The sequence below is a fragment of the Kryptolebias marmoratus genome, linkage group LG14 (genome assembly GCF_001649575.2).
Source record: "Kryptolebias marmoratus isolate JLee-2015 linkage group LG14, ASM164957v2, whole genome shotgun sequence".
NCBI lineage: Eukaryota > Metazoa > Chordata > Actinopteri > Cyprinodontiformes > Rivulidae > Kryptolebias > Kryptolebias marmoratus.
In genome coordinates this window covers 17,056,360-17,069,321 of record NC_051443.1, presented here as the reverse complement: position 1 = coordinate 17,069,321, position 12,962 = coordinate 17,056,360, and the positions used below count along the sequence as shown (strand labels likewise).

At 42.3% G+C, this 12,962-nt stretch overlaps 2 protein-coding genes across 9 annotated transcripts in view; both read left to right on the top strand.

The window, feature by feature from the left end:
• opn4xa (opsin 4xa) overlaps positions 1–7,507 on the top strand; it is a 17,564-nt gene extending 10,057 nt beyond the window's left edge. For 3 of the 6 annotated variants that reach the window (XM_037979631.1, XM_037979632.1, XM_037979633.1), the window contains 8 exons: positions 3,444–3,577; positions 3,740–3,943; positions 4,031–4,202; positions 4,458–4,619; positions 4,879–4,986; positions 5,485–5,659; positions 5,970–6,113; positions 6,279–7,507. In XM_037979631.1, the coding sequence (XP_037835559.1) occupies positions 3,444–3,577; positions 3,740–3,943; positions 4,031–4,202; positions 4,458–4,619; positions 4,879–4,986; positions 5,485–5,659; positions 5,970–6,086 (1,072 nt within the window). In that variant the 3' untranslated portion in view covers positions 6,087–6,113; positions 6,279–7,507. Of the gene's footprint in view, positions 1–2,121; positions 2,387–2,469; positions 3,578–3,739; positions 3,944–4,030; positions 4,203–4,457; positions 4,620–4,878; positions 4,987–5,484; positions 5,660–5,969; positions 6,114–6,278 lie in introns of those variants that run through there. The other 3 variants (XM_037979635.1, XM_037979634.1, XM_037979636.1) reach the window with 3 other exon arrangements.
• Positions 7,508–9,440: 1,933 nt separating this feature from the next.
• The window catches only part of pdlim5b (PDZ and LIM domain 5b), a 35,527-nt gene continuing 32,005 nt past the window's right edge, over positions 9,441–12,962 (top strand). Inside the window, exon 1 of one of the 3 annotated variants that reach the window (XM_017435754.3) lies at positions 9,441–9,596. Coding sequence is in view for 2 of the 3 variants with exons in the window: in XM_017435756.3 (XP_017291245.1) it covers positions 9,773–9,792 (20 nt within the window). In the remaining variant the exon portion in view is untranslated. Of the gene's footprint in view, positions 9,597–9,756; positions 9,793–12,962 lie in introns of those variants that run through there. The other 2 variants (XM_017435756.3, XM_017435753.3) reach the window with 2 other exon arrangements.

The following is a 12,962-nucleotide window of genomic DNA, read 5'->3' as shown; positions in this document are numbered from 1 at the left end:
CGCCTCCTCCAGAATCATCTTTTTGTAAAGGCAGAGAAATGCGAGTTCCATACCACCACCACCTCTTTTCTTGGCTACATAATCTCCCCTAACAAGGTGATCATGGATCCCGCTAAGATTTCAGCAGTCTCCGAATGGCCCACACCCACAGACCGCAAACAGTTACAGAGATTTCTTGGATTTGCAAACTTTTACCGTCGTTTCATCCGTAATTATAGCCAAGTAGCATCTCCTCTTCATGCCGTCACCTCATCCAAGGTCTGGTTCACCTGGAGCAAGCAGGCAGAGGAGGCCTTCTCTAGACTCAAGTCCCTGTTCACCTCCGCTCCAGTTCTCCGGTCCCCTGACCCTGCAAGACAGTTCATTGTAGAGGTTGACGCCTCTAGCACTGGGGTAGGTGCTGTCCTCAGTCAGAGAACCACTGATGGTCGTATTCATCCGTGTGCCTTCTTTTCTAGGACTTTATCCAGTGCTGAACGCAACTATGATGTAGGGGACAGGGAACTTTTAGCTGTCAAGCTGGCCCTGGAGGAATGGAGACATTGGCTGGAGGGGGCCAAGGAGCCATTTCTAGTATGGACAGACCACAAGAACCTGGAGTACTTGAAGGCAGCAAAACGACTCAACCCCAGACAAGCAAGGTGGGCTCTGTTTTTTGGACGGTTTAATTTTGCGCTCTCTTACAGACCTGGAACCAAGAACATAAAACCGGATGCCTTATCAAGGATTCATGAATCCTCTGAGTTGGGGGCTGCTAGTGCAGAGGAGTTTATTCTCCCAGACTCGGTGAGACTGACTGTGACCATGTTGGAACTGGAGGAGGAGGTCAGGGATGCCACCCGAGATCTCCGGGTCCCAGCCTCGTGCCCCCCTGACAGGCTGTTTGTCCCAGAACATCTGGTCCCCAAGGTACTCCGGTTCTGCCATAAATCCCGTCTGTTCTGTCATCCAGGCATTAGCAAGACCTTACAAATTGTCCAGTCCCAATTCTGGTGGGGCTCAATGACCAAGGATGTTAAGGAGTTTGTTACAGCCTGTCATCAATGCTGCCAAGCCAAGTCTTCTCGTCGCCCACCCTCAGGGTTGCTACGGCCCCTTCCCATCCCATCACGCCCTTGGTCGCACATTGCCATGGACTTCGTCACAGGTTTGCCCAGTTCCGATGGTTTTGTTGTCTTGTTAACTGTCATTGACAGATTTTCTAAGATGGTCCACCTGGCCCCCCTCAAGAGACTCCCCTCTGCTAAGGAGATGGGGGAGATCATGGCACGGGAGGTTTTCCGCCTCCATGGGCTCCCCACTGACATCGTCTCAGACAGGGGACCTCAATTCGTCTCCCGGTTCTGGAAGGAGTTCTGCACCATGCTTGGGATATCCGTCAGTTTATCATCTGGGTTCCACCCCCAAACTGATGGGCAGACCGAGAGGGCTAACCAGGAGATTGAGACCAAGCTTCGTATCCTTTGTGACACTGATCCTACCAGGTGGGCACACAACCTACCATGGGTGGAATATGCCTTGAATGCTCTCCCCTCTAGTTCCACTGGTCTTTCGCCCTTCTACATTGTTCATGGGTTCCAGCCACCGGTGTTCACTATTCAAGAGAGGGAGGCTAAGGTCCCCTCTGCTCACGCTGCCGCTATGAGGTGCCAACGGGTCTGGAGGACAGCCAGAAGGGCCATGATCAAGATGTCAGAGGTGCAATCCAGATCTGCTAATCGCCACAGAGTCCCAGCACCCACCTACCGTGTTGGCCAGAAAGTCTGGTTGTCTTCCAAGGATCTCCCCCTACGGGTAGAGAGTCGGAAATTGGCACCTCGTTTCATTGGTCCCTTCCCCATCTCCAAGGTTGTGAATCCTGTGGCGGTCTGCCTACAGCTGCCCCGTTCAATGAGGATTCACCCAACATTCCATGTGTCTCGGGTCAAGCCCTACACCTCACCTCGTCTTGAGCCTGCCTCCAGACCCCTCCCGCCCACTCGGTTCCTGGATGGGGACCCCATCTACACCGTTCGCCGCATCCTCCGGTCCAAGAGAAGGGGACGTGGCGTCCATTACCTGGTCGATTGGGAGGGCTATGGACCAGAGGAGCGGACCTGGATTCCTGGTCGTTTTGTCCTTGACAAGTCTCTCCTGAGGGACTTTCACCGCCTCCATCCTGATCAGCCGTAGGGTCCGTCAGGAGCCGGACCTTAGGAGGGGGGTACTGTCATGTTTCTGGCCCGTCTGCCTGCTATGTTTGTTCCCTCAGTTCCCACCTCTCATCAAGCTCATCTGGTTCACCTGCATGCTGAGTGCAATCAGGCTCATGTTTTCCACCTGTGCAACAGCAGTTATATTCAGCTCTCAAACAGGCAGACGGTGCCAGATTTTTGAAAGCCTCAGAGTGAGTAGATATCCAGCATTTCTTCCTGACCTGACCACGTTCTGAACATTTTTCTGCCCCTTGGATTTGCCTGCCTTGTCTAGCCCACGTCGGATTCTCCACTGGCTTCTGTTTTCTGGACACGACCCTGTTTCTGCCCTCTGACCTCTGCCTCCTGCCTCGCCCTTTGGATTTTGTCTGCTAGAAGTTGCCTGAACGTGCTGGACCCTTTTTCTGTGCCCTGACCACCGCTCTCTGCCTGACCCTCAGATTAGTTTACTCTGTCCTGCCCGCTCCTAGCTCCGTCTCTCCCTGGAGCTGGCACTGGTTGCCAGCCTTTGTGCTACCTGGACCACTCATCCTCCACAAACGCAAAGAAGGTTAGTGGTTCTTGTCTGTTCAGTTTTGGCCTCCCCCCCCCAAGTATACAACCCTCTAACCTTCCTCTCCGTCCTCAGAGGTTCCTGTCCCTTTGCTGGTGGTTGCCTGTTCCTTACCCCGAACTTCAATAAAGAACTTATTATTTTGTACTTTGTGTCTGACTGAAATTTCGGGTCCTCAGTTCTGATCATTACAGCATCACTGTTTAAAGGTCTTTTATAATGAGATTATTATTCATGTTTGACATGCAATGAAGAGTTGCTAGCCTTTTTTTTTTTCTCTTCTTCTTCTTCTTATTACAAAAACTGATGCCAAATAAAAATAAAAAAATTAAATGATTTAAAAGTTGTGCTAGTGTTTTATCCATGTTTACAGGGTGACCATTTATTATGGAAACTAAAGCAGGTTAGTTTGAAGTTTGGATGGATTTTGGATTCCCAGCAGTGTGATTTTCTTTTTTACACTGTTTTATTTATGGATTTCAAGTGAACATTAAAAAACTTTTCCTATGATTTGGCATATTTGCCAATTAATTGTGTCTATTTCTTAAATCAAATTCTTTTGACAGTTCAAACCTTTTGAAGAGGTTCTGTAAAAAAAAAAAACTTATGAACAATAATATCTTGAGAGTAAGGGCAAAGAGTCCATTAAATTGTTTTGTGGGAATCGTCTGATCTGAGAGCTCAATGTGTTTCAGCAACAAGAAACTTCGAACTCCTCCGAACTTCTTCATCATGAACTTGGCTGTCAGTGACTTCCTCATGGCGATAACACAGTCACCAATCTTCTTCGTTAACTCGCTTTACAAAGGGTGGATTTTTGGAGAAACAGGTATTTTTTTTTTTTCTTACAGTCACTTATAATGTTTGTATTTTAGGAAAAGCAGAAACATTTGGTCCTACCTTGTTTTCGATGTTGTCTGTGAGTTTTCCTAATAGAACAACAATTAATTAATAATGTGTTTCTCTTTTTTTTTTTTTTTGTATTCCACAGGCTGTAAAATCTATGCTTTCTGTGGGGCTTTATTTGGAATCACCTCAATGATAAACCTTCTGGCCATCTCTATAGATCGTTACATAGTTATCACCAAACCCCTGCAGTCCATACGGTGGACGTCTGTGAGACGCACTTGTCTCATCATTGCCCTGGTTTGGCTGTATTCATTTGCCTGGAGCTTGGCACCACTTTTGGGGTGGAGTAAGTCACCGAATAAGCCCATCTGTACCATTTTAAACCGTACCTTTAAACCTTTTATGCATCCTTCTTGTTGAACTTCTTTGTAAGGTTCCTATATACCAGAGGGTCTGATGACCTCATGCACGTGGGACTACGTGACATCCACCCCAGCTAATAAAAGCTACACTCTGATGCTGTGCTGCTTTGTTTTTTTCATCCCTCTGGGCATCATATCCTACTGTTACTTGTGGATGTTCCTGGCTATTCGTCAGGCAAACAGGTAAGCACCGTATACGCAGCTTGAATTCAAATCTCAAAATACTTCCCTGACAGTTCATCCTTTGCAAGAATAACTAAACTCCTAATCAGAAAAACTTGACGAAAGACAGTTGCTTGAAGCTTGTTTTTAATTGCAGACAGCATGAACCCAAGACATTTGGGTTAATCCTGTCACATATAGAGCCATTTAACCGTCTCTTTTTGTCAGTTAGTGTTACACAGCATCACCTCTTGTTCCCCCTCTGTGCGCAAACAGAGATGTGGACCAGCTGGGCTCTCAGGTGAGGAAGTCCACCCTGATCCAACAGCAGTCTATTAAGACTGAGTGGAAGCTGGCAAAGGTCGCCTTTGTGGTCATCATTGTGTTTGTGCTTTCCTGGTCACCCTATGCATGCGTCACCCTCATCGCCTGGGCTGGGTAAATATATGGCACATTTTAGATCCACTCTTCATAAAAAAAAAAAACGTATTTCTGAATGGTCAGACATCAGTAGATATGGAGATTTAGTTTGGCGGGTTATGGCTTACATTATGTGATTCACCTCAGTCATTATAATGACACCATTATCCACCTCCTGTGGAATATTCTGAAATAATGAAATGCTATCCTACACAATTTAGAACAGGTAATGGACTTTTATGCGTTTTACATCTGTTAAAATGCTTTGCTTTTTCAGATATGCAAGTATTCTCAATCCGTACTCCAAAGCTGTCCCTGCTGTGATAGCAAAGGCGTCAGCCATCTACAACCCGTTTATCTACGCCATCATTCACTCCAAATACAGGTGTGTGGAGCCAACTGTAGAGTTACGATTTCTGTCAGGATTTGGGTTTTGTTGTTTTTTCTTTGAGCTTTATTTTGCATTTTGGGTTATTGTTTTCATGTTTTGTCCTTGTATTGTTTCTGCCTCTTGTGTTCTGTCATCATTCACTTCTCCTCAGTTTATTTCTTGTCTTCCTGCCACGCCCATCTCCACCTGCTCTCATGATTTTCACTCACCTGTGCCCACCTCTGCTGTTTAAAACCCGGTCATCTCCTCCATTCACTTGCTGGTTCGTTGTTCTGTTAGTGTTTGCCCGGTCGTGTCTTGGTTGTATTGTTCCTACCTTGTTTCTGGATTTTGTTATGTTTAGTTTTTGCTGCCACGTCAGCTTTTGTTTTAATAAATTAGTTTCCTTTTTGAATGACGAGTCTGCGTTCTGGGTTCACCTCCTTTTCCACCCACCATGACATTTTCAAAAGAATTTTGAATGTTTGGTGAATGAGTGTAACATTTCGACAGGGACACCCTGGCAGAAAAGGTGCCCTGTCTTCACTTCCTGGGCCACCCCCCCAGGAGGGACTGTATATCAGTGTCGCACAGCAAGTCCTCCATCGGCCACTCCACGCTGAGCAGGCAGTCATCGGTGTCCAAAACACAGTTTCACAGAGTTTCCTCCATGTCCACAGCGGACACAGTGAGTAAGAAGGCAACCATCAAAGATTGTGTCACGTCCACACAGGCTACAATCCTTTTTTATTTTATTTTATGAGGCTGCGACTTTGAAACAGATCAGAGAGCCGCTCAAGTTCAAATGGGGAATAACAAGTCCCTTCACTGATAAATAATCAATTTAAGATTTGCTGAGTGTGTTTGTATTAGATAAAAAGCAGTCTCAACTGTTTTTGCTTCCAGTGAGAAATAAATGAATAATCAGCCTCTTGTAATATTATTATACAGGACAATTAGACGGTTTGAAATAAAGCTGTTTTCTTAACTTTTTGCAGCTGGTTTGCAGTGATGTGGAGCTGGATCCCATCGATCAGAGCCACTGTCTAAAGCTGAGTTACTCCTTTGAAGCTCTAAAGGAAACAGAGAATTATTCATTAACTAAAAAGATATAAGAAAAAGGAAGTCAAAGCAAGGAACAGGTGAGGTAGCTGCTCATTTTATTTATTCATTTTGATTCACTTGAATGCACATTTGATCACATTAAAGGCCTGGGGGGGTCTTCAATAATATCCATGTAATGTTTTATTAGGCTCACAGTTGAGCAGAAGTCACTGAATGCATACGTTCACAATATGTCGCTGCAGCTTGTCCACAAAGTAACGCTCTTGGCGTGTAGGATAGTCCTGGGAGCAAAGGTGAGGGGCGCAGTTGGAAGATGAAGAAGTGTTAAAACACGAAGAAACAAAGACACAACAGATACAGTTAAAAAAAGACTGTAGAGAATAAGAGGTTCATACCTTGTCAGAAACTGTGGAAACTATTTCAGGTGTTCTTTCTGCTGGAGTGGCCAGACCCAGCTCAAAGGAAGGCCCACTGCATGAGGGTTAACAAAATCCACAGAAAAAGAACAGCTGATCTATTTACATCACCTTAATTGCACAATTAATACTGTCAGTCAATGTTTTTTTCCCTTTGCAGCATTGAAGATGGTAAATGTTGAATATGTTTGCCTATATATGTAAACTATATATTGTAAGTTTGACTGGAAGTTTACTAACCCGCAGCAGAGTAAAGAAGCTTTTTTTTTGTTCAAAAGATGCTGACCTTATCATCGTTAGGTGTCAAAACCTTTAATCACACTTTTCACACGTAGCTCATTGAAATAAAATGTTTGTGTACTAACACATAAATGCTAACAAACTAATCAAGCTAATTAGAGAAACAACTTAACCTTTGATACAATGAATTAAAAACTTATATGCTAAAGCCATGGATCTATTCTTTGTTAGGAACAGTGTATAAAATGCCAGATCAATTGTATCAATATGTATGATTTTGAAAATTTACTTTTTGTTAGAAAAGGGGGTGGTGTCACTTTATTAGTTTATTTTATAACTAAAGTCACTATTCCATGCAGGAGTCCTGTGTATACTTATATATACTTTATGTTTATAAGGGTTTTGAGAAGCTGTATTAATAATCATTAATCATTTTTTGTGATTTGCTAACATTATGCACTGAAATGCATAGTCACTACCACAGTTATATGTTCTCAGTTATGTTGATCCAAAGGCTTCAAGAGACAAGAACAATTGTACAGCTACTTTTATTATTATTATTGTTATAAAAAGACAACTTGACTGTCATGTTTCACATTTTAAAAATAAAGCTAAATGTGTGTAAAAATGTATTTCAGCTTTAAGTTACAGGCACTAAACACACTGACATGTATTTTCATCTGTTACGATACATACTGATATCAGAACTATTTATTCTAACGTTCAGTGTTTTTGTGTTCTCTGGAACAAAACCGTCTTGGCAGTAACTGCTGATATATTCTTTATATTCCTTTTGGATGTATTCACTGTGAGAATAAAGCTTATAAATGAATAAATAATCATTTGCATTTGGATTAGACTTCATAAGAAAGGGTACAACTGACTTTTATGATTAATTTCTTAATTTTCTTTCCCTGCATCTATATCTAACTTCTACTCTTTTACATAAGTGAAAAAGTGCCCAGATTTGATCTGAAAGAGAAGAAAATGACATCCAACATATTTGACCATTTGAGCCATAAGCAGAAGCTGTCTATCAGTAACACTGATCTTCTGAATCCAAAAATATGCATTAAAAAATCCTCTTCCAACATTTATTCCAGGATGTATCCACGGATGTATAAATAATCTAAAGGTATGTAATGCTTCCTCACATGAGTGACTCCTACACTCCAGTGATTCAGTAACTCTGCACAGGAGGATGTAGCTGCTGGGCTTCAGGTCAGTTTGTAGCCTTATATTGACACGCCACAGTGAGAGTCCAGCTGACCAGTGCAGGAACATGTGAACATTTAAAAGCATCTGACTTCACGGGGCTGCAAACAATCCACAGAACAGGTCAGGCAAATCATGAGATTTACAAAAGAAAATCCTGCAAAACTAAAAAGGGACAAACCAAAATTTGCAAGTATTTCCACCCTGCTGCCACAAAACATCCTTTTTTTTTAGTAGCGAACCAAATGACAAACTATTAGCAGCATGTTGTCAGCATCAACGCATTTCTTTGCCTGAAATATAAATTTAGGGCAATCTCAAGCCAGAATAAAAAAAAAACAATCAGAGATAAGATTGGCATGTAAGTTCAGACTTCCAAGCTCAAGATTATGAATAGTATAGCATCAAATAGTACAATGTTTGAATCCAGCCTGCAGACTGTGAAACAGACGTGTTTTCTAACTTCTGACCACCAGAGGGCGTGCCAACATTATGCCACTGAAATCTGGGTTAACGCAAAACTGCATCAAGGCAACATTACAGGAACTATACAGTATAAGGGAAGTTACTTTAACACATCATTCTAACAAATATACACTATATTGCCAAAAGTATTCACTCACCCATCAAAATCATTGAATTCAGGTGTTCTGCTGCTTCTACAAACATTTGTAAAAGAATGGGTTGCTCTCAGTGTGGATGGCACCTGTGCAGTAAGCCCAGTTGTGAAATTTCCAGGCTACTAAATATTCCACATTATAACAAAGTGGATATGGATTTTTTCCACGGTATAAAATATTTAACAAAACTCTTGTTACTCTCTAACTTTTTAAAAAAGTTCATTCTTTCACCCAGTGTCAGTCGCGGCTATAGGACTTAAAGTTTCCACTCAAATTGCCCCAGTATACAGAGAGTGGACACCCAAGCCCCCATAAACCTCTATTATATTTTAGCTCAAAATATTCTCCTCAAAACTGAGAAGTGAAAGGTGTTTTTAACTTGTCATATCGCCTGCATAAAACACGGTAGAAACATATAAAAATGCACGTGGGTGACCATCGGAGTCCTGTGCCGGTCAGGGTTAAAGAATTCGAAGGACCTGATTTTTAGTTTTCACAGCGACCGCTTGTTTGAGGCTCACTTTTCAGTCTGCACTTTTTTTGTCTGCCTGACATCAATTTGGCAGCCTGGGGAGTGCCAGACAGGTGACCATAATGACTTCCTATACATGTCATTTATCGAAATGAAGGCATTTCCCCCCCCCCCCATAGCTTAGATTATTACAAATTTGTTGTTGGAATTTTGGGCACCATTTAAATGTTATGTTGTTTGTCAATTTGTAAACAGAAGAGTGTGTTTTATGAGCTCAGTGGGGTTTTTTTGTTTTTTTTTTTTTGTAGGTTTTGTGCGTCCTTTAACATTTTGTCTCCAGGTAGGGCCGACTCACCTTCACCGTCCCACCCTGAAGACAAGCAGCTGCGTGTGTGTGTGTGTGTGTGTGTTTACTCTGCTCTCCGCGGCGGCTGTAAACCCTCCTACCCGCCGCGGGATGAGGGTTGGCTTATATGCGGAAGTTTGAGTTCCGCTCAGTTGAGTTCTTGGAAACAGGACCGACGCGCACCGAAGTCACTCAGGCTCCGCCGCTCCGCCACTCCCCGACGAACCGAACCGGGCTCCCACGAGGCAAAGGTGAGTGCGTGCCGTGGAAATAAAGCACCTGCGTCACGAGACGACTCGAGAGCGCGGTGCCCCCGGCTCTTCATTTCCGCACTTACTTCGCGCCTACGTTTTTTTTTTTTTTTTAGAAACTTGTCGAAATAAGTTGACTTTTTAAAGCGCAAAACCTCATTTGTGGCGAGCTGTGCATGGGCACGGTCCTGTCTGAGTGAGTAGAAGTGCCTTCACCGTTCACTGTTAGTGTCAGCCATGTGTTTAACGGCACACCCACCGAGCCGCAGTGAGGACTGCACCTTCTCTGCAAACTTTAAGTCTGTTTGATAAAATGTCAAAGTTATTTAAAAGTAGGACCTGTTGGGACAAGAGCATTGGGGTTAAACGTTGCTTAAATATATATATATATATATATATATATATATATATATATATATATATATATATATATATATATATATATATATATATTAAATTGCACGTCTGTTGGCAAAATATCTCAGGAGCCACTGGCCGGATTTTAATGAAACCTTCAGAGAGCAATGACTGGATGCGCATCTACAGCACGTTAACTTATTCAAGATGGCCGCCACAGCTAAGCGGTTTGAGCCAATGCAAAAGTGGCTGTATGAAAACTGGATGTGGCAGTGGCTGAGAGTCATCCTCAACACTTAATCTGAGTTCTAAACTGATTACACTTTGCCCTTAACTTTTGGAGTCGACTCTGTCTGTTAGCAAAATATCTCACGAAACAGTGGATGGATTTTATCAAAACCTCTAGGAAGTAATCAAAAGATCTACAGCTACAACTCATTAACTTTTGGAGTCAGCCCAATCCAAGATGGCTGCAACAGCTTATCAAACTTAGCCAACACAAAAATGGCGACAGCTCAGCCGGATTTGCAGATATCGAGCTGAAATTCGGCGTGGTAGTAGCCGAGAGTCCTCCTCAACACATTCTCTAAGCAGAGTCAGATTATCCATAACATCATGTATAAGGTTTTACCAAAATGGCTATAACTCAATCCCTTCCCGTCATAGGGTGATTTTAGTTTAAATCTCTAGCATGAAAGGCGGCGGGCGATATGCATTCCTTCTTGAAATGCTAGGCCTTTAATGTAGCACTACAGCTCTAGCTAAAACGATTACTTTTCAGTGAAAGCACAGTGATGAGGTTTGTGTGTGTGTGTGGTTAAACGTTCGGTTTCTTTGAGTCGGCGTGTCGTGCAGCAGCGCTTCCAAGCCAGTGCCGTCTCCTCCTGAAGCCCAGTGAAATGAGCGTGACGTCCGAAAGTCCAACTTCAATAGAGGGAGACATCTTGCACGCTGGGTTCCGCCCCCAAAAACCTGGAGACATTCTTCTGGTTTTGGCACCACGCAGAGAGCAAACCTGATTTGACACAGCTGCGGCGTGACACAACGCCGTTGGGGGTCAGGGTGGCGAATGGTACCTGCGTTCAGTGCAGCCGAGCCGTGCTTTGATTCAGCTTTTCAACCATGAATGAAGCTGTATTTTGTTTTTCTTTTCTCTTTTCTGGGAAGGTAACTGTACTAGCTTTTGGTTTTCCCACCATTCCAAGTCGAACAAGTATAAATCTCATCTTCTGCCGGAATATGGAAATGCCAGAGCTGATAGTTGATGGCGAGGAACGTCTGAAATGTTTTACCGAAGTACCACTATGATAAGGGCCTGACAGATGAGACCCGAGAGGACAGCTCTCCACCCGGCTCCTAGACGTGTTGATGAGTGTCGCAGATAAATTCCCATGCATAACTCAAGTGTTTTTTTTTTCTCCCTTCTTCTGTTTGAGAACACTGAGAGGTGTGTCCGCTCATGTCTGCGCATGATATCACCGGAGATTGCAAAACAACGGGGCCTGAGATGAGCTGCGTGTTTGTCCTCTCCATATTAGGAAGTGCCTTTTTTGATGCGAGCGGCGGACACGATTCCAGTCACTGTGATCCAGATTTCAGCAGCTCTGACCTGAAAGTGGATCCCGAAGGGAGTAAAGTAGCAGAACTCAGCAAATCACTGTTGTTTATTTTTCTTTTTAAAGTGTTGAACAGAACTCCAGGGCCCCTAGAACTTTAAAATGAATCAGAGGTTCACGGGTCAGAACTCCAAACCAGAAAGTAAACAAAGCTTGCAACAATGTTCAGTTCTCCTTTTGAGGTCAGGATATCATTGAGTCTTTTTTTTTTTTTTTTTTGCTCATATAGAACGGGGGAAGTTTGCATCAGTTGACCAATTACAATCATAAAGTTGAAAGAAAAACTGTCAACAAAGTTGACCATGTACCAGATGAAGCTTATTATATCTGCTTCCTCTTATTGAGACATCGGAGAGACTTTCAACCTTCTTAATTTTGGATTCAATCTCATCGGTTTAAAGAGCTCTTTGCATTGAATCAGGATCAAAAATAAAAGTTATTCAGTCCTATGAGTTTTTAACTAAGTTTTCTGTCTTCCAGACACTAAGCTGTTACACTAACTGTTTTTAGTTGATTTGTTTTATTTTATTCAGTCTTTAAAGCATTTATAAGAATAAAGTTGATATGAAAATGAAGATACACTCCCAATATGAGGCAGTTTATTCCAACTTTGATGTCATTTATTAGTAGTAAACAAGTAAATCATGTAATCTGCAGTGATATTTAATGTAAAATATAATTACCATTAGTTCCCAGTTAGGTTGCCAGGCAACAGCAGCAAACTTTGGAAATAATCACTTTCTGTTTTTAATAGGACTCAGTTCCACTAACATATCTCTTAATGCTTCAGTAAAAAGTCAAACATAGTGACGTAATGGTTGACTTTTAGTCTTTCCTCTCGCTGTTCCACATGTGCTGATGTTTTATCTCTAAATCTGACTCCGGATGGAAATAAAAACAAAACAAAAACTAAACCTAGTGATCCTGAAAATCCCAAACGGGACCTGAAGTAACCTCAGAGAACTGGGATTTATTTATTGAAGAAAACACTGTTAACTAAACAGCTAAAAGGCAAAGGCATGTTTCTGCTGGGCTGATCCTTATCCTTGTATCTGGTAATTCTTATCAGTTCTATGACCCTTTGTTCCTTCACTTTTTGACCCCTTTCCCTTGATTTCATTCTCACCTTTCCAGATCTGCTTGTGTGTCATTATGTTACAAATTACAGGCTCCCTCCCATGTTTATTTACAATATTTCTCCCATGAAAAATGGAAAATGAAAGTATTTTTTATTGCTGATTGAAGTTAGGAAGTGACCTGTTTTGTGCAGTCATATAGCAATTCACTTTTGTAATAAAGAATATATTTTAATGGGTTAGGTTTCAGCTTATCTTAGCATTTTACACACACACATATATATATATATATATATATATATATATATATATATATA